At 30.6% G+C, this 25,895-nt stretch overlaps 2 protein-coding genes across 7 annotated transcripts; both read right to left on the reverse strand.

Moving 5' to 3' along the window:
- Positions 1 to 319: 319 nt before the first annotated feature.
- On the reverse strand, positions 320 to 9,003 carry LOC18107137 (uncharacterized protein At2g33490). 5 transcript variants are annotated; one of them, XM_024589080.2, is made up of 11 exons: positions 8,676 to 9,003; positions 8,148 to 8,220; positions 7,609 to 7,683; positions 6,335 to 6,396; positions 6,142 to 6,210; positions 4,275 to 4,303; positions 3,991 to 4,198; positions 3,616 to 3,852; positions 2,690 to 2,743; positions 1,356 to 2,394; positions 320 to 577 (listed from the first exon to the last, which is right to left on the reverse strand). In XM_024589080.2, exons 1-11 carry the CDS (start codon positions 8,778 to 8,780, stop codon positions 567 to 569), a joined length of 1,962 nt encoding a protein of 653 aa, XP_024444848.1. In that variant the 5' UTR covers positions 8,781 to 9,003; the 3' UTR covers positions 320 to 566. The 5 variants fall into 5 exon arrangements, with proteins under 5 accessions (XP_024444848.1, XP_024444849.1, XP_024444850.1 ...); XM_024589081.2 differs by lacking the exon at positions 8,676 to 9,003 and adding an exon at positions 6,984 to 7,020 and having other exon boundaries at positions 8,148 to 8,192; XM_024589082.2 differs by lacking the exons at positions 6,335 to 6,396; positions 7,609 to 7,683.
- Positions 9,004 to 18,695: 9,692 nt separating this feature from the next.
- Positions 18,696 to 20,679, reverse strand: LOC18107139 (uncharacterized). 2 transcript variants are annotated; one of them, XM_024588288.2, is made up of 3 exons: positions 19,870 to 20,678; positions 19,312 to 19,364; positions 18,696 to 19,045 (listed from the first exon to the last, which is right to left on the reverse strand). In XM_024588288.2, the coding sequence occupies exons 1-3, from the start codon at positions 20,513 to 20,515 to the stop codon at positions 19,025 to 19,027; spliced, it is 720 nt and encodes a 239-aa protein (XP_024444056.1). In that variant the 5' UTR covers positions 20,516 to 20,678; the 3' UTR covers positions 18,696 to 19,024. The 2 variants fall into 2 exon arrangements, with proteins under 2 accessions (XP_024444056.1, XP_006373133.2); XM_006373071.3 differs by lacking the exon at positions 18,696 to 19,045 and having other exon boundaries at positions 19,056 to 19,364; positions 19,870 to 20,679.
- Between the last annotated feature and the right edge of the window lie 5,216 nt (positions 20,680 to 25,895).

Here is a 25,895-nt window from a genome sequence, read left to right on the forward strand (position 1 = left end):
TATATTAAACATCTTAATCCGAATTACAAGACTATGAGTTATGGATTATTTTGATGTTTTTTTCTTAATTATAGGTAGAACAGAAACTTGAACTCTCAAATTGAATAAAATGTAAATAAAAAATAAAAAAGATTGAACAGCATCCCCCCTTAAAGATGCAAGACTATTTGATAACCTCGGCAATCAACACAAACAAGATGAGATATCGGGAGTATTAATCCCAATATCACTCCGTTCGATTGCAAGTTTGCAACTGTGTAAGAAAATCAAAATTTTCCCTTGTTTGAGATTCTTTGGTGGGGAAGAATCATAAAAGAAATGACCAAAAACACAACAAAATTGCTCAATTGAGAAGATATACAAGATGTGCAATGATCCACAATTATGCAGAGCTTCGTTCTCATCATTATCAATCACGCGATGAACAGAATTTGGGATGAGAAACTGAAAAATGCATAATGTTTTTGTATTTACAGTACCCAGCTAGTAGATGACGATACCAAAAAATAGTCAGGCAGACTCCAAAAAATCAATCTAAGTTCTCATCTAGTGTGCATAACATCGCATCAGCTCCCTCCTGCATCCAGCAAGTTTGCAATCAGAACCAAAATCGAAACCTTGAACGCAACTAAAAGACAATAAACAGGACAAGTAGGGGAAATCCCTATTTACAGAGGTGTTTCACTAATGTTTGTCAAAACAGTCCACACCAAACCTGACCTAACAATTCATTTGTTGAACCCAATTTAGCAATCTCTTACAGAAAATGACCAGTTTAAAAATAATTCAGAAGAAGATTTTATAACCCTTGAGATTATTCATGTTGTGCGGAAGATTAGTTAAGTTGTTTATATCCGGGCACCAAAAAACAAAGGATCGATGCTCAAGAATTTCTATCAGTAACACCAGATGGGGAGAACGTCAAATTCACACATTCATACTGGCAAATACCAAATAAATTGTTAAATACTACATGGAGCCTGTAATCGCAACATGATAAGACAGATACAACTTAACACCACATCAAGGAAACACATTCAATATTACCTGCAAGTGATACAGTATACAGTAAGAGACCAGATCTTGTTCTATTAACAATTGAATGGATTACTTGTTCATGCAGCACAGTTCATATTGAACAGGCGGGAAAGTATTCTCAGTTTAAAGTTGAAACTAACCAGAGCATTTTTTCTGACATACAATATGAATTCTTACAAAGCAATGAAAGGCCTCACTCAATAAAAATGGGGGGGGGGGGGGAATCAGACAGCATAAGAGCAACCCTTAGCTGCACAAAAGTATTGCTAGCTTGATTCTCAGTTGACAGAAAATTAATGAACATGATATCTCATTACCTCTAATTTGACCAGAATGCGGTATCGATTCTGAAATGGCAGGTGCTTGCCTCATATTTGTAAGGGAAATCGGTGTCAGTGGAGGAGAATCAACTTCCCCAGGTTTATCCAGTAGTTGAGAAGAAACCAAAAGCTTAGAAACATGTACAGACATTGTTCTTGGACTAATTGAGGGTATTGAGAAACTTGTTGGGACCATCAACGGTGGCGTGGGAAGAGGTGATGCCAAATTTGCTGCCCCTGAAGAAATCTTGTTTGTTCCAGAAAGCTCAGGATTTCTGACCAATGGAGCAGAGTGTCCAATCGGCCCCAGAGATTTTGCAGCTTTGGCTGCTAAATTACCTGGTGGCCTTGGAAGTTCATGAAGCTCGCTTATCCTGGGTGAAGAAACAAGAGGAGGTGATGTACTAGGGGATACTTTGGGGGATGTAGAAGGCTGAGGATTTGCAACATGAGCAAGCACTCCAGAAACTTCTTGTGAAAGTTCAGTAGCAGAAATGGGACCACTGGATGATGATAAGCCCAATTTCATTGACCATGGCTTACTGGTTATCGGACCAGAGAAGGATTGCCGTTTAATTTTTTTGTTATCAGATGCATTGTAAACATCAAGCTGTGGAAATGAGATTCCTCCGACTAAAGGACGGGGTAATTGGGTGGAGGCATTAGGATTGTTGCTCTCTTTATGTCCTGAACGTTCTTTTGAAGGGGTGAACTCTGGCAGGTGACCATCGCCAGAATCTTTCTCATTCTTCTTCTGTTCCAATGGGGAAGAATGAGACAAATAGTGAGTGCGCCCACTGATGTCTATTTGCCTTGTGTTGGGAACTGAACCGCTTGCTCTTGAAGAGATCACACCCTTTGCATCAACAGGTGTGGGCAGCACATATGTGTTGGACTTCCTCGATGATTTCTGTATTTGTCTTATTCTTTCAACTGGATCAGGTTTTCTTTCTGGAAAAATTGGTGCTGAATGGCTGCCTCCTCTTGGTTCTCTGATTGGGAAATGGAAACCACCAGGGGTTTTGTCTGGGTTTAACTGCAGAAAGATCCAAATTTTAAATTAAAAATAGCTTCAACCTCTGACCTTAATTCATAGAATCATCAGAGCCATCAAGTAAAGCAGCTGGCAATATGATCATGATGGTTTTATAGCAAGCTAAGAGCAAGTCATCAACCTGCAATCTTTATCCAAACAAGTTTTATCCATTACGTTGAACAAGCGACATGCATATGTACACGCCTAGAATTAAGTTAGGGATTATTATATTTGGTTAAATACATTTACAATCAGCAGAAGCAAACCTATTAACCAAAAGAACTGTTAATTGTACCTCTACATTTTCTGCTGCTGGTGCTTGGGGGAATGAAAGATCCTCTTCATCAACCTGGACAATAAGCAGCCATGACATGAGCAGAAAAACATAGCTTTTAAAAAGTTTTTTAAGGGGAAAAAAAATCAACAGTGCCTCCATGGCCTCCATGCAAATGAAGGAAAGCATCTCATTCTTTAAATAAAAAGAGTACTCTCAAGAACAATTTTATCCACAAAGAACATACTGTCTTAAACATGACTCTTTTCATACAAATGCATGCATAACCATCATCAGAAGTCTTTTCTTTCAAATTTAGCGAGGCTCAAGTCTAAAAGAAAATAAGACCTAATCCTTTGTTCACACACCATCTCCCCTTTATAAGAACTACTCTTTGAAACAAGTCTAAGCCTTTGACCTCAGCTCCCCAAGTAAAAACAGAGAAGGCCCATCTTTACCCACAAAAAAAAAACGGAAGTTAATTCCATCCTACAAAGCATCCATAACAATTATGAGGGGAATTGCATTGTCTCAAAAATATAGTCTACTCCATCCTACGACACAACTATATCCACCCTTCATATAAGACCTATACCCAAAGTGGAAATATCCCACTCAAGATTACAAAAAGTCCACTGCTTCTTGCAAAACATAAAGAGAAAGGGTTCTGGAAACTGGTTTCCTCATCCATTTACATGCAGTTCTGAATGCACTCTCAACCCTTGAATGAAAAATTTAGTGTGAAGACCAGGCCACAAAATCTATAACTTTGATGACATGAACATGCCATAAATAGGGGACTCAATGAGCACATATGTTGCATACCAAAGGGATTCCATCCTCATCATAAATGGAAAGGGCAGTCATCCCCTGATCCAATGAGCATCTCAAAAGTGGAATATTATTCTTCTCCAACTAAAATTTTCTGCTAAAATTATATCCTTTACCTCCATAGAATTCCTTGCTGCAGAAACAGCATGCCCCTGATTATTTGCTCTGTAGTCAAAACTCAATTCCCTGCCTTCATATGTATCATCGACATCCTCACCATAATCCTCACCATCTTCTCTACCATCATCTTCAAGTCCACTGAAATGGTAATCAATGTGTTGATGTTCTGTAATCAGTCTTACGTGGGGTTCAACTGTCTCAAGTGATTTAAGTCCCTTCTGAAAGAAATTCAACTGCATTGGAAGCATAAAGAATAGAGCATCATCATCCACAATATAAGAGAAATGAAAAATGCAAATTAAACCTGAGCTGCCAAGATAAAATGAATGAAATATTTTTGAAATATAAAAGGCCAAGGATTCACAGAATACCTGAGCAGCATGATGACGTGCTACCTGTGTTAGAAGGCTTCGAGACTGTCCCTGTTTCAGAGATTTCAACCGAAAAACACATAGGGTTGCCTCCTCGTCATATTCTTCACGAGCTGATCGCAATTGCTGCAAAGTAGTACTTTCATCTTTCCCACCTTTTGATCTTCCCTTGTCCTTTTGTTGTGCCACCATGTATTCATAGACATTTCTGAACATTACAAGCCAAATTCAGAAGATATTTACTTTCATGAAATCAAAGTACAATTAAATAGATCAGGATGAACCTTTTTTCATCACATTGTCGCTTCATATCCTGCAACACAGATTAAGAAAAAGGTCCACTGAGCAAAATTTAGTATAATGCTTTCACACCATTTAGTCAATGAGCCTGGGAGATACAAAGGTGATTGTATTCACAAAAGTTGATTACAGACAAACTAGGTGCAGATTGTAACATGGATGCAGGACAACATACACCAAAAAATATCATATTATGCAGTTCATTTAGGGATTTACTTCATACAAACAAATATTATATTTAAAAAAACCAAGCAAGAACATGGTTACATGTATTTCTTGTTTTCCTCCAAGAAAACCAGGTGGCAACAGCAACACCATCAAAGTTGAACAGCAGCCACATCATTTTATTACATTTGAACTGAACTCCATGGACAAAAACAGATGAGGAGAAAATCATCTTCTGATCGGCCCTCACAAAGTTAGAAACATGCACTATTCTTAAATTGCATTATGCTGCATGAACAACTATAAAAAGATAACGTTCTAGATGATCTGGTGGCAGCAAAAAGTCTATGGTCCTGCAGTTATAGGCTATGTTCAGGATCCAAGATATTCTATTTTCTAATAATTGCTCTCTCCCAAGAAAACTGGTGTGAAGGATAGTTCTTTTTAAGACTCTTTTTAAACTCTACTTCTAGGTTCTTTAGAGTTGTCTACTTACCTAATATTCACTAAGACTTGTACACCCTAGAGTTGTGATTTTCTTTCTTTTTTCTTGTGTAGATGCCTTGCTCCCCTCTTTTGTTCCAGTGATTTCAATCACCTAAGGGCTTTCCTGGCCTCATGGTTGCAGCTGCTTTTTGCAATAGCACCCATTAGAAACTTTAGTTAAAAGCTGGTGTGCTTTCAAACTGCTTTTTTCACCATTTAGTCCTATAAACACTTCAGTTAAAAGAAGCACCCCTTTAAAATTTCTCTTCTTTTTATAAAAAATCATACATAGTTAGATATGCATGCATATATATATATATATATATATATATAATTCACCACCTCACCTCTTCAAACTTGTTATATTTAGAATCATTGTTTCCTGGAGGAGCTTTTTATTTTTTTAATATATATATATATATATATAGTATGATACCCGTTGGTACCGGATTCAAAGGATTAGCGCACCGCTCAAGCCAACATAAGATCATTCCTTTCAAAACCAAAAAGAAGAATTTATTCGAGGGGGAAATGAGAGATATTTTGTTTCACCACAGAGAGTTATTTGATTCTTGCATTTCAAAAAATTTCTATAATATATCAGAACAATCATTTATAGGATTTAACGATTCCTAAGAGTGGATTCGTCCTTTTAACTGTCGGTGGTCCCGTGATTTCTTACATTTACATGTGATTTGTTAATATTTGTTATTTGTTAATAGTAATAAATAAAAGTAATAAATAAAGATAATATATAGTAAGAAATAAAGATAATATAAAGATAATAAGGAATAGAAAGAAATTAATCGCTTGGATCGTGTATCAACGTCCAATTACGGGAAAAGAAAAGGTTCCATCGGAACAATTATTTATATATATATATATATTAAAAAAATAAAAAGCTCCTCCAGGAAACAATGATTCTAAATATAACAAGTTTGAAGAGGTGAGGTGGTGAATTATAAATATATATATATATATATGCATGCATGCATATCGAACTATGTATGATTTTTTATAAAAAGAAGAGAAATTTTAAAGGGGTGCTTTTTATCATGGAAACCTCAAAATTAATAGCAAGAATATTATGAACAATAGAGAAAAAAGAAACAACAGTAAGGGGAGAGTTCTAAGGAAACCTCAATTAATAGATTATTAAAAAAAAAAAAAAAAAAAACTAAGAGATTGAGAGGAACAAACCTCAACTGTCCGAAGTTCATTGAGCAGGGATTCAGATGGATTTGTAATTGTCAGGAATATATGAGACCGCTGAAATACAAGTTGCGACAAATTAATAACAGGATGAAAGGAATGCGTTATTCATAACAATGTCAAAAAGTTGCTGCAATAAACCACACACACACACACACACATATATATATAAACCACTCACATAACTATCAACAAGTTTTTGAAGTTCAAACTGCACATTCCCCAACATTAGCAAAACCTTGCCTGCAGAAAAATGTAGCTTAATTACAGCAGGACCAGTATGCTGACTTCATAAATAAAAATCATGACAACATACTCAGTTCTAGAATATAACTGAAAGAAAGCAATCTGCCCCTCCAAGATAAAGGAAAAGGAAAGGAACAAACACACATAAGGTCCATGAGCAAACACAGAGGATTGCCTAGTACTTCAGAACCAACAAAATCAAAAACTTTATATGGAACTTGTAGATATCATTACAGCCTATCTAAACAAAACTAACCTTCGCATCCACAAAATTGGAATATTTATTTACATGAATGAAAAGAGGGATAATTTTTGCTAATAAATTTTACTTGTGGGCATTAAAAGTTTTGTGCACATCTTAGAGTTGAATGTTAACTGACTCACATACAAATTGACATAAACTCTAGTGGTGGTTTTTTAGTTTTACTTTATCCAAGCTCTCCCTTACACCACTAAAATAAATCTCACGTCTACTACAGGTTTTGATGTTTCACTAGCTTCTTTTTCTAGTTCTGGGAACATAAGTTTCTTAATATCAAAGAAAGTAATTTGCAAACCAAAAAAGGATACACCTCTCCAGATACCTCATATGAAATAGGTTACTAACTTCATTCGATAGTACTGCAAGATTAATGTAAACAATCTCGTTTCAGTGCCAAAAGGAGATAGAAGATAATGAAGGAAAAGAAAAGATAGATAAAATAGGAATGGCACATGACTTCATTAGATGGTCCCAAATGCAATCATGACAAACTCATAACTGATCAGCTCAAGCTAAAAGAATTGTCACCCATATGCTTACATGGCCTCTGTTATGGAAACAGATTGTCAAGTGTATAAAAATTTTGATTTGAAGTAAAACAACCACATTCACTTGGATGAGTGGATGACTGATTTAGTGTGCCCCTCTCATCCCACATTTGTAATCAGCAACTTTATTTGGAAAAGACAAAGCCATGTATTTGAGGGAAAACAAAAGTCAATATTTTTGTTTCATTATGTCCACACACATTGAAGGTAAATTTGAAAATGCATTTATTAGCAAGGTATAGTTTTTTCAGATTCATGAAAAGTAAAGACTTTCAATGGCAAAGTGTTAACTATTCCAGGCTACATTTTAGAAAGCATGCTACACCATGGAATCCATATCAGAAAGAATTTGAAGGACAATCTGCAACTTAAATAATCTCGTTTCACTCTTTCACTTACCACTTTCTTCATCATCATGTAATGCTGTTTTCTCTAACAAACAAGAACCCATTTCCCGCAATGACTCTGAGAATTCTGAAAGTGCAGATGGAGTCAAATTGGGGAATTATATGATACAGAAATAGACAAAAAAATTGCCAACCTGTGGATACAGTAATCCAAGTGACACATAACAAGTAAACCACCACATTCATATGTCATAGTTTATTTTGACCAAACCAGCCAACTATAAACAATATCACGATTACATAAGCAATGCTTCAACAAGAAAAGGTCAACATAACCACTGATAGTAAACACAATAACCGAGTACAAAGTACAGCAACACTATTGTGATCGATGTTACTGTAAAATAATAAAATGTTATTTACGACAGCATAAATTCAAATATTATGTTTTATTCATAAAAACCAACAACTAAAAGCAATCAGTTCAAAATGAAGCTCGTTATTTGGATCTAAAACAAAGCAAATTCTAATTGGAAACACGGCCAAATAAGAAAAGCTTCAAAGACCTAATGGAAAGACCAGAAGTTTTACCATATGCACTGTTTGCTGTTGCAGCAGCTGCGAAAAGTAAACTATCATAGCAATTTCTCATGTCTTGCATGTCCTGCAAAAATACCATAATCATACCAAACAAAAAATTAAAATCAAGATTCTCTATCAAATTAACTGAATCAGAGACAGCTAACAAAAATTAGTCAAAACTCACTGATTGAGTAGGAAAATTCAATCCACAACTTTTAATACAAAAGAAACAGTTAAAATTTTAATCATCTAACAGCTAGAACGATCTAAAATTCTAATTTCCAAAAAAAATCAGATATTTCAATTAATTAAGTTCTATGTTTCAAAAAAAAAAAACCCAAAAACAAAAGACACCACGTCTTCCGGTGTAATTTTTTCTTGCAAATTGGACGAAAAAACCTGAGTTAATAATGTTTTAAGAAAATTGGAAAATAAGATTAACAACAGTTAAGAGAGCTTAAAGAAAGGGCAGTAACTAATCGAGCTAAAAAAAAAAAGATGAACTCCAAAAGCGTCAGAAAGAGAGGGAGAGAATACCCGAGCAGCTTGAGCGAGCTCATCTAACTGAGCAGGAGGTAATAAATCAATTTTTTCCTTTGTTTCGCTTCTTTTCAGTCCAAATCCTCTCAGTTTATTCTTCATTTTCCCCAAAACCCTAATTAGTGTGAAGAAAACCACACAGACGAGGGTTCGAATTCAGTGGATTTTAGAGAGAGTGTGTGCGTTCGGGGTTAATTCGATAGTTTCGACGACATTGAAGAAGGAGAGAGAAAGAAGAGTGAACAGAAGAAAAAAATAATTGCTGTTGTGGTCTTGTAGCAGATCAAAATTAAGAAAACGATGGATGATTTCAGGCAAATAAGACTGTATCTTAGGGAAAATGCGGGTTCTTATAGCACCTCTCCCAGGAAGTGAGAGATACAGTTCTTGGGCGGCACGTGTTAATGTCTGGGTGATTTAGTAATCTAAGGGGAACTAGGGCGACGTGGCAATGAGATTGAGCTTGGTGTTTGTGACACGTGGGGGATTTATGGGGTGGTGCATGGTTTTGAGTGTAGGAAGGTGGCTAGTCAAAGACCGGTACTGCTGATAAGGAAAGAAAGAGAAGGAAAGAGTTATAGCAGCTATCTTTACTTTGACCGATAATGGGTGTAGTCAGATCTCCAGTTTTGTTTGTTTACCATCTTGTCCCTTTATTCTTTTAGGAATTACTTTGAGACCAGATGAAGTTTGTTAGATATTTTGGATTTAGTGGCTTCTACAATATTTTTTAAGTCCTTTTTTTTTTAAATAAAAACAATTTTCGTCGAAATTATATACCATTATATTGCAATCATGAAATTACACAATGGGTTTATAACCTACAACCAGAAGTATTTTTATGAGCTAAAACCTTGTTTATTTTTGTGTTTTAAAAATATTTTTAAAAAAAATTAAAATTTTTTATTTTTTTTATTTAAATTAATATTTTTTTAGTGTTTTCAGATCATTTTGATGTGTTGATGTCAAAAATATTTTTAAAAAATAAAAAAATATTATTTTAATGCATTTCCAAGTAAAAGGTAGTTTGAAAAACAACCGCAACTACATTTCTAAACACGCTCCGTTGTTTTTATTTTTTCAAGTTTCTAAGAAAAAGTTCTTTATTTTATGATAATTCACTACTTTTTTTCATAAAATATATTTTATTTAAATTTTATATTGTTATAATTTATTTATTTTGATGAGGGTAATAATAAGATCACATTTTATTAATTTATATTAGAAAGCACATGTTATATATTAAAGAATTACCTACCCATTGAATGATTAAAGAAATTACTCCATTGATTTTCTTTTTCTCGTATTTCCCACTTCAATTTTAAAATATCCGCTCCTATAAAATAAAAAATAAATCATGAGTGCCCTTGACAATGACCTTGCGATTTCCAGATTTAGTGGGAGCCGCTTAATCTCAGCCATTAAAAACAAAAGGATGATTAATTAAATTGTTGTAAAGCGGTTTCGAACGCGGTACAAACCGTGTTTTTCCAGAATTCAAAAAAATTAATTTTATTAGTATGTTTTGAATCGTTTTGATGCGTTGGTCTTAAAAATAATTTTTTAAAATAAAAAAAATCATTTTGATGCATTTCGGCACGAAAAACACTTTAAAAAATAACCGCACTTACAAACATACTTAATGACCATTGATTTTTTTCCGTATACAAATTGTTTGAAGTGGTTGCAGATTTGAATAGTTCATGTTGAATTCGAAGGAAAATTACATGGATATGTTGTGGGTTGCTTTCATGGTCAAAACAACCCTTTCTTGTATATGGAAACCCGCAACCGCAAGGGTGTGTTTGGATAGAACGCAGGTGAGATATGATTTGTTTTTTTATAAGATTCGTATGCTTGTTTCTTGTGGTAGTTTTCTTCTTCTTCTTTTTTTTTTTGTATTAAATAGGTTGTATATTAAAATAAAAATCAATTACACCCCCTATCCTAAATAATCTCGAAGATGGTAAAGATTCATTTTACAATTCAGCCCTTATGTTTGATTGTTTATTTTCCCGATTAACCTTTGCTTTTTCTATTTTATTATTTGTTTGGTATAACAATCATTGACTAACTTATCCCTGATGTCCCACTCCAATGTTTTACTAGATACTTACCCTTGATTTGCTACGGGTTTTTTCAACATGATTTTATATTTAAAAAAAATTAAATAAAAATTAAAAAATTTATGCATATATATAATTAAATAAATCGAGAATTATGTGTGTTAATAAATAAAAAAACATAAATAATATCTAAAAATAAAAATAAAAAAATAGATATAGATCAAGATATTTAAAAGATGGCATATTTGGATAACCAAATTGTCTCTAGAGAAGCAAATGTCTCTTCTTTGTTACTCCTCGTACCTCAAATCATTATTAATGTAAACAATTTTATGTTTAAAGATCGAACAGTTCTTTTCTAGCTATACACTAGCTAGTAATTTTCTCACATGTTCTCCTTTTTCTTCCATTCATTTTACTCACAACTTCTCCTTATGCCTAATTAATTGAATGAAACCTATAATTTCTAATCTTTTGCTTCTTACCCTTTTTCCTTTTATGATCAAGTGGAATATTGTTATTAAAATGATTTTTTTTTAAGATGATTATGTTTATTTGATGTATTGAAATGTGAAACTCTGAGTTTGCATTATGCTATGAAATATATGAGATCTCAACAAGGTTTCTTGAAAACCTTTCATTGCTTTCCTACATTTCAATCAAGAGGGAAACCAAGGCTATTATTGTAAACTAAAACTGGTAAATTAGTGTTAAATATGGTAATTTTCAATTGAATAATGATAATTAAGAAGAAAAATTGTTATAGATGGGGATAAAATGGTAAACTTCCTAATTGAGTAAAATAATTATTTTAAAGGAAATGTTTTTTATAAATTTAGAGTAAACATTGTAAATCCCTGGATAAAACCCATAAGATTAATAATGAAAAATATTATGTTAAGTGAGTAAATTAAGTATTGGAATTAAAAAGGTGACTTTGAATTTTGAGAATTTAAAATAAAATGTTCATGTGTTAACTTAGAAATAAAAGTATGAAAATGTGGAAAAATAAAAAACAAAGAAATGCAGATAAAAACCAAATGGAAGAGATAAAAAGGGAAAGCTATGTACACGGATATAATGTAATTAAATTCAATGTAGTTCGTTTAAACTCGATATTAAAAATGTGTCTAAATCTAGGAAATATAACCCACAAACATTAAGGGTACAATGTAGACCTGTAACTCAAAAATTGATAAATTAGTGATAAATATGGAGATTTTTATAAATTTGGGGTGAAATATTTAGAAAAGTATTTTAGAATTTTCAAATGAATTAATGTATGGTTATAACACGAATGACTTTAAACGCCGGTGTAAGCCAGTGTGCAATCGCATAATTTTTAACTCGAAAGAGAATAAAATTTAAGGAAAATTTGTATTATAAATAGGGATGAGAGTTCCCATTGAATTAGTTATAAATCTGGATGATTTAAGTAGATAAAACAGTATAAGAATTTGGATTTTTGGCATGAAATTACTTGTTGGTTAGTTTTATACTATCAGGCGTAACTCTCAATCTGACTGTTAAATCGAGATGCAATTTCATGAGTAGTCTCCTGACATGTTGTTATACCAAGGGTTAAAATTTTGGATTGATCAAAGTCTATGAAGGCTTCATGATAGTGCTGAAGTTCAGGTAAAATAACATATGGATAATATGTAAGGGTAAAATTAGGGAAAACCAATAATTTTCTTCTTCCTCCTATTTAAACTGACACCCAACTAAAACAAAAAGGGAAGGAGACCGAATATCACCATCATCACTTCATATTTTTCTTTTGTTCTTAAGCTTTATGGAGAAAAAGGTTAGAAAAGATTGAAGTGAGGGATTAAAAATGGGGAAACGTACATATAGAGGTTAAGAAACTTGTTTGGGAAGAAGGGAGAGAGCGGGGGATGACTAGATATAGAAAGAAAAGTAGCGTGTTTGGAGGAAGAAAAGGAACAACGAGAAATGTTTTTGATTGTGAGCTACTTAGAACTTGTAAAATCATTGGGTAAGTGGTTTCAACCTCCTTTATTTAAGTATAAGTGATGATGTATGGAATTGTGGTGAAATTATTAGAATTTCAACTAGGGTTCATAAATGAATTTTAGGGAAATTAAGAAGTTGTGTGGATATGATGTAAATGAGGTGTAGTAGAGTATGAATGACCTAGTTTATGAATGTATAAAGAAGAAATTTAGGTGCTTGTGCTTGTGGGGGAGTTTCATCCTAGGGAAGGAAAGAATAAGGAAAGGTAAAACTACCTTAAATTCTTTTTAATTACTTGTAATTCACATGTGTTGAAGTGTTAGTAGTGATGGATATTGAATAAAATACATATATTTGAAATTTAAATGAAATGGAGTATATGATGAAATAGATGAGGTAAAAAGAATAAGAGGATAGCTTAATTGTCATGTTCTTAGACAAATACATATAAGATAAATACTAATAATGTAGATTTTGAATGAATTAAAAGAAGGTTATGAGAAGAAAAGGGTTAGTGTTCTAAAGTTGATAGAACTGGTTATGAGAAGAAAGAAGTGAAAACTTATGAAATTATATAATTGTTGTCTAGTTGTAGGTGATTAGTAAGAGTTACTTGATGATGATGATGATATAATAAAATCAAGTGTTATTTGTAATATATTTATTGATATGTTGTGACTTTGATATAAATGAGAGGTTTGAGTTAAGTGAGATTTGTGCTTAAAAATGTATTTAATTGATACATTTTGATATATTGTGTATTTAAAATAAAAATAAGTGTTGTGAATAAGTAGGATGAGATGAGGGATGGAAATAATTTTATAATCAATATAGAGTGTTAGTATGAAAAAGTTGGTTAATGAGCAGTAACACTAATGAGAAGTGGTTATTGATAAATTGTTAAATGGTTAGTATGATAATTTTAGTGATTGGTTGTTGATTAATATTAGTAAGGAAATTGTAAATTATTTGTAAAACCATGTAGTAGAGTTAGAGTAATTTAAGAATCATGAAAAATAACTTTTTATTAAAGAGATGAACTTGATAAATTGTTGGCTATTAGTTTCTCCTAAGTAGAGAAAAGATGAAAGAATTAACTTTTATGTTAAGATAACTATGAAATAATTGATGTAAGTTATTTAGATTGTTTGGGTGAAGAAATTTAAGAGAAAAAACAAAGAAAAGAATTTGAGGAAGAGTTCTTTAAGAATAAATATATGCATACAAATTGAGGATTGGTGTTTCTCAATATGGTTACAATGATTTGAATAAAATAGACACTTAAAAGTTAATATAAAACTTATTTTTTGAGATATGTTTGAATGCATTGTTATGAATCTGTGAGGAACAATGGTACAATGGAGTGTTTGGTGAAAACATGTTAAGTTAAGAATGAAATGGTTACTTTAGATTGATGTGGTATTTGTGTTATTTTAGAAAGTGTTGCTATGTTGCATTAATAATAACACTTTGAATGATTATGTGATGCATGAGAACATCTAGTTGCTTGTCAAATTTATGTTCTTCATGAAGCTGAAATTTCAAACAGATTTATCATTTGACTTCAAACATAAATAAGAACTTGAAAATGATGGAATTTGAATTAGGTTTCTCATGAAAGTTGTAGAAATGAATGTTAGCTTTCAAATGAAACTAATTTTGCTTAATTCTAATTTATAAAACTCCAGATATTATCTAGAAATCGAGAAAAGGTCTAGACTGAATTAACCCTGGGAAAATTTCAGGGGCTACTTTGATGGTTGATTTTGGGGTTAAAAATGACAGAACTAGGTGTTGTTTCATTCATCAAAGTTGTATCTTTGTGTTTTAACTTTTCATCAAGACATATCACACCTAAAAAGGAGTTCTAAAACTCTAGTTATGACTAAAACACCAAACAATGTTCTGAATTGGTTAGACTAAACCAACTAGGATTTGTAAAATTCTATTGCTTGTTTGGGATTGTTGTTAATTAAGGGTCTTAATATTTGAAACTATAAGAATGAGTTGGGTGATTTATTATTAGAAAAATATATTGAGAAAATTATATATATATTTGTGTGTGTGTGTGTGTGTGTGTAAACAAAGGAAAATTTGAGATGCATAGTATAGATATACTAGTGATTCAATTTAATTTATGGTGTGAGTAATAATAGTTGTTTAGTTGGGAGTTGTAGGAGAAGCATTCAGAAAGAAATCTGACTTCTCAAGAGCTTGAACAACAAGAGTTAAGGTAAGGGATTGACCTTTCTTGCTTTCTTAATTATTTATACATGCTTTTATAATTATTAGAATTAAAATGGTAATTAAATTATATAGTATATTATTATTGTTATTATTAATGGAAGGCATATGCCTTTGAGGTAGAAATGTATATGCAATTTATAGTTAATCACATATGCGATAATGTGTAGTATATTATGAGAAGTGATTTATAGCAATAACGAAGAAACCTTGTTTATATTACCTTTAACCAAAACATTAAAATTACTATGCAATAATTATTATCAATTGCATTAGCGAATTTGATTTATGATCTATTATTGATTGAAATGGTGGAGATCGCGTATAATTCATGTTAGACCGTCATAACAGTAATTAATATCGGAAAAAGATATACGACAAGAACTCTAAAATAATTAACATGTGACATAACCTACATATGAATGAATATTATTGTGGAAAAGGTGCTTGACACCTTGATACCTTGTTAATAGCAAATACTTTAAATGTGACATGTTTTTTATTTTCATATTAATATGTGTGGAGCTAGTTACCTAGTAATGGGACTAGTGTCTAGTAATGGGACTAGTGTCTAATAATGAGCTACTGACATTAGTTTGTCTTACTACCAGGATATTGAACCTATCTTATAAGGTGAAGTATATGCATGAATTATACATGGGTTGGAAATGATGAGCTTATAATTGTTATCAAAATTGATCTAATAAGTTAAACAATTATGAATAAGTTTTAATTCTCATAGGGTTGTACTACGTTCTAATATAGCAAAATGATTTATTTGTCAGGTTCCACTCACAATAGAGTCTGCGAGCTAATATCTATATATATATAATGATTCTTGAGCTATATTGACATAGAATAAGATCTAAGATAATTGGATCCTGATTGTAGTATTGAATTGAGATATTGATAAAGATGTTGATAACCTGGTATAGTCCAAGTATAAAGAAAACTTCATCAAAAGTTTGGTAGAGTTTATATTAAATTATTTTAAAAGGTAGTTATATGAGATTATAGCTATAAAGTGATTAATAATTTGGTTAACCAGCTGACAACAACAATAAAATATAATGGAGTAAGGTGTATATGAGTTTGATTGTGTTCACAAATTAATGATTGGGTATTAAATTAGCCCTAACAACAAAGTTTAACAAAAAAGAAAAATGATTTGAGTATGCCATGGAAATATAAAAGTAATGGAAGGTTATGTGATAAATTATAAATAATAAAAAGGACATGAAATAAGTGGAATGAATAATGCACTAAGGAAATTTTTCATTATAACAAGGGTGTTATATGAATTGAAGTACGATGTATCACTGATGTAAAAAATGCTAGATAAGTAAAAAGACAACGTGAATTAAATATATTGTGAATTAAATAACGATGTGAATTAGACATGATTACATAATGAATTATGATTTGTATTAAAGGTGGTTGACAAATGAAACAATCATATGATTTATATGTGTTGAGAAAATAAATTATAGGGTGAATTCCATGAGTTATGAAATAATAATATTAATTTAAATTAAATATATTTATAAAGTTGAAAGAGTGATGAAATATTTGTGGATTGTTGACACTTGCTTAGGTATCCTATTTTTTTTTATCTCACATACCTCTAAATACCTATATTTCTCATCTTTATGTATTCAACTTGGCTTTAGAAGGAGTAATAACATTGATATGCTTAAATTATTTATAAAATATTCTCTTAATGGTTTTGTAAATTTTAGTGCATGTTCTATGGTCTACATCTTGTTAGCCCAAAGGTCTCTAGTGCTTATGGTTTTGATATTTTTTATGATAACAATAATTTAGTAAAATTGATATGTGTGTCAAGATTTGATGTTGTATGAATTTTTCTAATATGTCAAATTAAAGAAAAATTGATTCAATTAGATGTAAGCTTCACTTGAAGATATCTAAGTTTAATTTTATATAATCAAGTTTTTATAGGATTTAATTTGAAATCACAAAAATGATCTTTATCCAAAAAAAATTTTATTTCATTGCTAAATTATGCATATTTGAAAAATACCTCATCAGAAAATCTTTCATCATAAATTTCAGCATCATCACTATACTCAATTATTTTTGAAAATGGGAAGCATCATTTCTCATTAACTTAATCAAATGAATTTCTTATGTCTTATTCATTTAAAAATGTTAAAAGTCCCTTGACTAATTCGAATTAGATCATTAAATAGTACCGTGGATAAGTTGTACATCATTTATTTTACACGAGTTATCTTGTCTTAAACTTAAGACTTAATTTGTTTTATACTAAAAACTTTTATCATAAACAACCCTTTACATTTTAACAACTGACCATTTATATAACATTATAGGTCATCTTAAAAATTCAAAATGTTAAACTCCTAAATTTTAGTCATGAGTAACAACTACGTGTTATATTTTGCATATAAACACTACTTGTTCACTTCATGTAAGGACACACTTGATGCTAACCAACTCTTTAATCTAAAAATCTTTCATCACTTCCATAATCCTTTTAAAAACTTTGAATTTTATTAGCATCAATCTTCAATCTGACATTGTTGAGCTAGATTACTTTTCATAAAAGGTTGAGTTTAATTCATTATAATATTATCTTTATTATGAGGTGTGATAAATCTTTTGAGAGAATCCATTATAAAAGTGTAAATGACTCTTAAATCACTTGGAAAAATCTTGGTTGTTAGTTATTGAAAGGTTAAGATCTTGATCCTTGAGAAATATTGAGAGTGAAGGGTTTTCTAATCTTGAACTCGTAAAAAAGATTGTTGTATTGGTAAGGTCTCACCCGCAAGAAGATCACAAGTTGTCAGTGAATACTTGAATGGTAATTCAAGAAATGGAGAAGACAAGATTGATTGAATTACTATAAACTGGGTGTCTTTATCTTAATTTTTATCTCTTTTACTTTGTTTACTCTCATATTGAATCCTTGTTTCAACATTTTAAAGTGTTAAAATATAATTTTTTTTTAAGATATTAAACCTTCAACTAAGCTCTTAATTCACTCATCCTTTTATATACTTTTAAGACTTTCACAAATATTTAAATTATATCAAACTCTTTTTTGACTTGAGTAATATCATTTGTCATAGTTGATGTCATGTTGAGGTTCTTAAGTTTTATTCCGCTTTTAGTTATGTTAATATCAAATGTCATGTGTTACTTTTAAGGTCTAACAAAAAAAAAAACCACATTTAGAAATTAAGGATTTAATTCTATTTGAAAGGACATTTTAACTCTAAAATTTTAATCATTGATTTTTTTGCTAGTATTTATTTTAGTTGCTCGCATAAAGAGTGATTAAGGTGATGCTAAAGATTAAACCTAGAAACAATCAAGTCCTTACTTGATTAAATAAATTTTTAAAATTGCCTAAAATAATATAAGTAATATTATTTAAGGATAAAATTGATATTTTATTATTATAGAATTTTTTATGTTTTTCTAGAAATAAAAAGGTATGCTTGTTATTTTCTATGAATAGAGTACAGTACAAAAACACCTAACAAAAAAAAAAACTAGCACTCAAAAGTATAACAAAAGAGTTTTTAAAAGATCTTTCACTTGTAGTTTATATGGATTACTATTAAGGCCGTGAGAATTCAATCTTGAAATAATTGTTAAAAACTGAAAAAAAAATATTTAATATAATCTTACTCTTAATATAAACCTTAAACAACTCTAAATAAACTCTAAAAAATAATAATTAAATTTACCGGTTATGGATATACGTTTCAGCAAACCTAACATATACTTCCCCGAAGCAGGAAATATGGTGCAGTCTCCAATAAGAATCTTGCCTTCGAAACTTAAGAATTCAAAGGAAAATAATTAAAGGCGGTGACTGAAATTGCCTTGTATCTTGTGTACTTGTGGAGATAGCAGATAGTCAGCGGACAACTTTTCCAACTGATCTACGAGCACTTTCTTGAGTAGTTGAAGGGTTGGAACAGCTGCACGAGGCAAACTTAAAGTTTTTCATTCTTGCTGCTCCACCATTTCGTATTGGAGTCCTAAATCTAGTTTGTCTTCTTTTCACTGCCTGGTTCTCTGATCCTTGCTCAAAGAAGAGAAATGGTAATATCAAAATACCACATAGAACCAGTATCAACAACATGCACGTGCTGCCTATTATTCTTGGAAGATGTAATATTCCAGAAATGATGGGTTTAACTGTTGTTTCTTGCATTAGGAAAGACAATCGTTTCAAGTGTCGAGTTGTAGCTATATATACAGATCAGAATGGTTTCAGCTGATTTATTTGCAATAGTGCATAATTCTACATAAAGAGCCTATCTGCAGTAAATTATAGATCCATATACCTTCTGGGTGGTTTCCTTCAATGATTTGTTTTCTTTATCTTTATCACCCTTTTCTGCAAAACACAGGAGGACGGTGAATTTCTTTAAGAAATTTACTATTAATTTAGCAGTAATTGGTCCTACTTGTGTTTGGTTTGGAAAGGAAAAACTCAAGAATTTATAAACTACACTGACGTTCATTCTTGCTATACATAATATGGAGAACCTGTAATGTTTTTGCATTATTTTTAGCCATAAATGTTCACCCTTTGAGCTTTGCACTTTCATTTCAACAAGAACCCTCCACAAAGAAACTAATAAATCCAAGGTCTCAGAAAGAGAATGGTTCAAACATAAATCTCTCAGAAAACTAGACTGTTGTAATTTATAAAATGCTGATTATATTATTTGATCATGCTTCCTTGATTTTCTATTAATTGAGTATCTAAAACATTACAGCTCATCTTTTCAACCCTAAAAATCGAGAAAGAAAAGGCCAGATCGGAAAAACAGAGCAAAAGAAATTTGATTCTGTTCATGGAATAGTCCTAATTAATTATCTTTTGATTGAAATCTCACCTTCATTACCATCACCATCGACTGAGACATTATGAGCGCAGTATACCCTGAAGCTAGGAGATTCTTGAAAACATAACATGCTGTCCTCCCTTGCACCTTCCTTTTCATTGCTAACAGCCTCCTCCATCACCTCAGTGTCCACAACGACCTCCTCATTAGGGTTCCTTTCCGTTATAATATCCTCCTCTGCCATGTCCTCTAATTCGACTGCCTTCACATTAGCTCCTTGATGAATACTACGATCAACCTTATTCATATATTTTGCTTCTTGATCAATATCTGATTCTGGTTCTTTGAAAGATGTTTCATATTCCATTTCTTGTGAATTTGAAACACTTTTTCGTACATTATGGATCGACTCTCTTTCACTTTCCAAGCTTCGATCTTTATCATTAGAGCCAAGAACCCTCTTTAAGAATCCCCTTTCAGTTATAAAGGAAAAGCTCTTCCGACAACGGCTAGCTGAAGAACCGGTTTCCTCTTTATTTTTGCAGCCACTTTTATCATGAATGCTTTGACAAATAGATCCAACATTTTCAAATCTTAGCGCTGCCGCCTCCTCCAGCTGTAGCTTTGAAATGTCACGGTCCATGGAAGAAGAACATGTGCAAGGCTTAAAATAAAACAAATGAGTCTTGAACAACATAGAGAAATTAAGGTATTACACAAATGGTCTTTTTTGTTGAGAACTAGGTTATATGTTCTTAATTTTTTTTTTTTTGATGAATCCCCAGTAATGCGGATGTATAGGTTCTAATAAAACAACGGGAAAGATTAGTGGAGGATTTGACGGAGGGATCGGTTTGTGAATCTACTTCTCGCAACAACTATATCAAAGATGAGTTTCTGTTATACATCATCATGGTATATGAAGCAACTAGGGAATCCTCTTTTTCATCGGTGTCTCTTGATGTGACCTTATCCATTTCTCTTGCCTCCATAGTTATAATAGATGCTTCATGCTGAGACGATGAGACGTGGTATGAATTTAAATTTCTACTGTATAAAGATTTTATGTTAAACAATAAAAACCTTATAGAGTAGGTATTTTTTGTTAATCTATATCTGGGTCACAAATTTTTCTTAAAAACATTATCATCGTTTGGGCACTTTAGAAAAAATTTAACCTCACATTCAACATTGTCTACTTTTCTAGTGTGTGTGTGTGAAATCATGAAAAACAATTACACATAAAATGAACTTTTCCTAGCTTTCTACATCTTGGGCTGGGTTGTTCATGAAAAACCAATCCCATATAGGAACATAATATTCTAATGCTTAAGTTAGTTGAGATATGAAGAGATAATAATGTACTACTATAAGAGAGAAATGAAAATGAGAGTTAAGAATGTGTATTTGTAAGTTTTATGTGGCATTGTGTGTCTATATGCTTATATGGTTCTTTGTATAAAATCCCCATTACTTCTTGGTGGCAAAGTGTATTTATACACTCAACCTTATACTTTCTTCATAGAGAAGGAGACGTCTCATTAATGGAGATATCGGTGTTGGACATTGATTGTGGAGCTAATAAACCATTGGCTAGCAATGATGGTTATTGACAGTTGTGTCATGTCATGATTATTGTGTCATGCATCATTAATGTCGTGGTTATAGACATTGGTGTAAGAATGTGGCACTAATGCTTCCATGCATAAAATTTATGTGTAAAAATATTATGTGTATGTGTCTTGCACAAAGATAAATTGTTGATGGCATATGAGAAAAAAATACATAAAGGTGTGTGTGGTTTGGCAAAGAAGAAAAAAGAAAGAAAGAAAAAGTAGAAGTAGAAAGAGAGAGAGGGAGAGAGACAAAGATTGAGTTGGTCACATTAGCTTGGCCAAGGGTTTACCAATGTGGCTAAGCAACTTAGCCCGCGCGGTAAGCAACCTTGGCCACGTGAGTTGAGCCTACATGACCAACATTTTTGTTTCCTGGTCTTTTAATTTTTTTATCATTTTTTTTCAATTCAAACCTCTGACATTTGTTTTTTTTTTTATTTTTTTAAAGGTTAGAGTTTTATAATTTGTTTTTATTTAATTTATTTTGGGTTATTAAGAAGAAATCTATTTCTCCTATTGGAAACATTGTCCGTCCCCTCAAAAGTTATTATAGATTCGTACACTCCTCACCTCAAAAGTTACTGTGAATTCATAGTAACTTGTTTTTTTTTTTTTTTCTAATTTAGTCATTTGATATTGTATTTTTTTTAATCATTTGAATTATTTTTTTCCAATTTAGTCATTTGACATTGTATTTTTTTGGGAATGAATTTTGTAATTTCTTTGTATATTATCTATATTGGAAAAAATATCCTAACTTTTAATTGGTGCTTGAATTTACAAAACAAAAACCAGTTTTGTTGTTTGTAAGAGATTTAGAGTTGGGGATCGAAATTGAAAAGAAAGAAGAATGACAATTGTTTTAAATAAAAAAGTAGTTCCAGCACCTTCTAGCCTTAAAAATTGTCCAAAAATCTCTTTTTTTGCTCTATATTTTTATTATTTTATACAATCTTTTATTATATTAATAGGCCTGCGTGTTTATTTTTTGGTGTTAAAAGATATTGGATCTGACCCGTGAAAGAAATAGAGTGATCTAACTAGATATTATTATATTTAATATTGTTCAATTTTTATTGTGTTTTCTTATTTGGGTATATTGTTTTAATATTAGTAAGTGTTGTTTTTTTGCAACTCATTATAGGCGTTCTTTTTATATCATATTCGGTTATTTTATTATAATTATTTATTTTATTATTATATAATTAAATAAAAAATAATTTTAAAATAAACAAAAAAAACTATGTATTTTTCTTTTCTTCTTGTTGTTAATTAATTTTCTTTGATTATTCATAATAATTCCTTACCCCACGCCCCATGCCCACATTGTTTCTATCACTCTCCAATTACTCGTTTGTCTCTTCTTTTGTAGTTGAATTTACTCTCTCTTTCAGTTCAGTGTACATGTCATCTGACAAGTATCTACATATTAGTTATATACATCTCTCATGTCTTAGTTTATGAGAAGAACTGCTTTCTTTCATAAAGAAAAAAATATAATATGTACTAGTCTTAACAACTCTAATTAATGTCCAGTCTTAATGCTCATTTGGGATTGCAGCCCAACCGGAGGTTGGCCAAAATTCAAAAATAATTTAAAATATTTTTTTATGTTTTCAGATCGTTTTGATGTGCTGATGTCAAAAATAAATTTTAAAAATAAAAAAAATATATTATTTTGATACATTTCTAAACGAAAATCACTTTGAAAAACAACCACTACCACACTCTCAAACACCCCCTTAATAGATCATTGACTAGGAACATTTAGGAAGAATACTTTGATGCAATAAAAATTCTATAATTATAAAAACTTTATAATTTTCTTTGCAAAATATTTTTGTCTTATGGACTTTATCTTTAATCTAGATTCATTAATCAAATATATGATAAATATTAAAGATAAATGAGTCTTTATTAATAAATTAAATATATTTACACTTACAAAGTCAATGTTGCGTGTATCCAAATGATTGGCTACAAAGCATATACAATAATAATATCTTGACAGTGACAATATGAATCATCAAAGTGTTGAAAGGGAAAAGGGTGGGGAAGGATTCGGTAGAGGTTATCCGATAAGGGATGTTGATCCATTTACTACTCTGATAGAATGAGAGTGTTTAATGAGAACGAGATGCATGCCCGCACGCTGCAGCTGGCTTATAAAACAAATATATTTAATAGTGTTATAATTGTGAATCAGCGCTAAATAAGTAATAGAAACTAAAGGTATGATGAAGCCAATATTTCATGACGGAAAAAAAAGTTGTGTTGGTGATCAAAACTTAGAGACTGAACAAAATAATTTATAGCAATCCACAGTGTTTTAGGAGGAAAGATACAATACTTTCACCACATGATTTAGCTTTTCTGTTAATAAAAAGTAAAAAAAATTACAAAGCTAAATTCTCAACCAACTTAATATTAAAAAAAAACCCAACAAAGATAATTTTGGAAGGAAAAAAAACCCATGAGAAAAAACGTTGTAGCAATTGACAATGTTTTGTGAGGAAAACTACAGTACTTTCCCCAATAAAATAAAATAAAATAAAAAATCATTTAGAGAAATACTGTAGCAATCCATAGTATTTTGTGAGAAAAACTACAACGCTTTCCCCATATGATTTAGCTTTATTGTAATTATAATTCTTAACCAACTTAATATTAAAAACAAATGAACAAAGATAATTTTGAAAAAAATAATAATAAAATCATATGAGAAAACACTGCAATAATTTACAGTGTTTTAAAGAAAAAAAATTATAAAGTTAAATTCTTAATCAGCTCAATATTAAAAAAATCAAATCGACAGAGACAATTTTAGAAAAAAAATATTAAAAAAAACACAAAAAAGAAGAAAAAAATCATGTTGGAAACACTGTAGCAATTCATAGTGTTTTGTGATGAAAGCTACAGTGCTTCCCCACATGATTTAACCTTATTTGTAATGGTTTGTAATTGTAATTTTCAACAATGTTTTGTGAGGAAAGCTACAACGTTTTCCCCACATGATTAAGTTTTATTACAAAGTTAAATTCTAACCAACTCAATATTAAAAAAAAAAATTGATGAAGATAATTTTGGAAAACAATATTACAAAAAAAAGAAAACACAAAAGAAACTGGAAAAAAACCATATAAGGAAAAATTGTATCAATCCATAGTGTTTTGTGAGGAAAAACTTGTATTTACTTGTAATTGCAATTCTTAACCAACTTAATATTTAAAAAATAAAATTGACAAAGATAATTTTAGGAAAAAACATAACAAAACAGAAAAAAAATCATATGAGAAAAAATACTGTAGCAATCCACAGTAATTTGCGAGGAAAGTTACAGTGCTTTCCTCACATATTATAACTGTAATTTTTAACCTGTTCAATATTAAAAAATAAAATAAAAAAATAATTTCGGAGAAAATCATAAAAAAAACAATAAAAAAAAACCATGCGGAGAAACGTTGTAGCAATCAACAATGTTTTAAAGAAAACAATTACAAAACTAAATTATCAATCAGCTCAATATAAAAAAAAATCGTCAAATATAATTTTAAAAAAATAAAATAGAAAACTTATGTGGGAAAACACCGTAGCAATCCACAGTATTTTAAAGGAAAAAAATTACAAAGTGAAATTTTTAACCAGCTCAATATTTAAAAAGTAAAATCAACAAAGATAATTTTTTTTAAAAAAATTAAATGGAAAAAAAAGAAAAAAAACAAAGTTGGAAAAAAGAAAAGGAAAGCAATTTTAGAAAAAAAAACAAAAAAATGCAAAAATATATATATATATATATATATATATATATATATTACTGTAGCAATCCACAATAATTTGCGAGGAAAGTTACAGTGCTTTCCTCACATATTATAACTGTAATTTTTAACCAATTCAATATTAAAAAATAAAATAAAATAAATAATTTTGGAGAAAATCATAAAAAAAACAATAAAAAAAAACCATGCGGAGAAACGTTGTAGCAATCAACAATGTTTTAAAGAAAACAATTACAAAACTAAATTCTCAATCAGCTCAATATAAAAAAAAATCGACAAATATAATTTTAAAAAAATAAAATAGAAAAATTATGTGGGAAAACACCGTAGCAATCCACAGTATTTTAAAGAAAAAAAATTACAAAGTGAAATTTTTAACCAGCTCAATATTTAAAAAGTAAAATCAACAAAGATAATTTTTTTAAAAAAAATTAAATGAAAAAAAAAGAAAAAAAACAAAGTTGGAAAAAAGAAAAGGAAAGCAATTTTAGAAAAAAAAACAAAAAAAAAAAGAGGGAAAGTTGGAAAAAAAAAATAAAAAAACACAAAAAAAAAACTATATATTACTGTTGTAATCTAAGTAATTCAAGTGCCCCCAACTACACATGAAAAATGGCAATTGTTTCTATTTATATTGTATTGCAATATATTAAATACATATTAGAAAGTATATACAATAGAAGTT

Source organism: Populus trichocarpa, chromosome 17, assembly GCF_000002775.5.
Source record: "Populus trichocarpa isolate Nisqually-1 chromosome 17, P.trichocarpa_v4.1, whole genome shotgun sequence".
Classification (NCBI taxonomy): Eukaryota; Viridiplantae; Streptophyta; class Magnoliopsida; order Malpighiales; family Salicaceae; genus Populus; species Populus trichocarpa.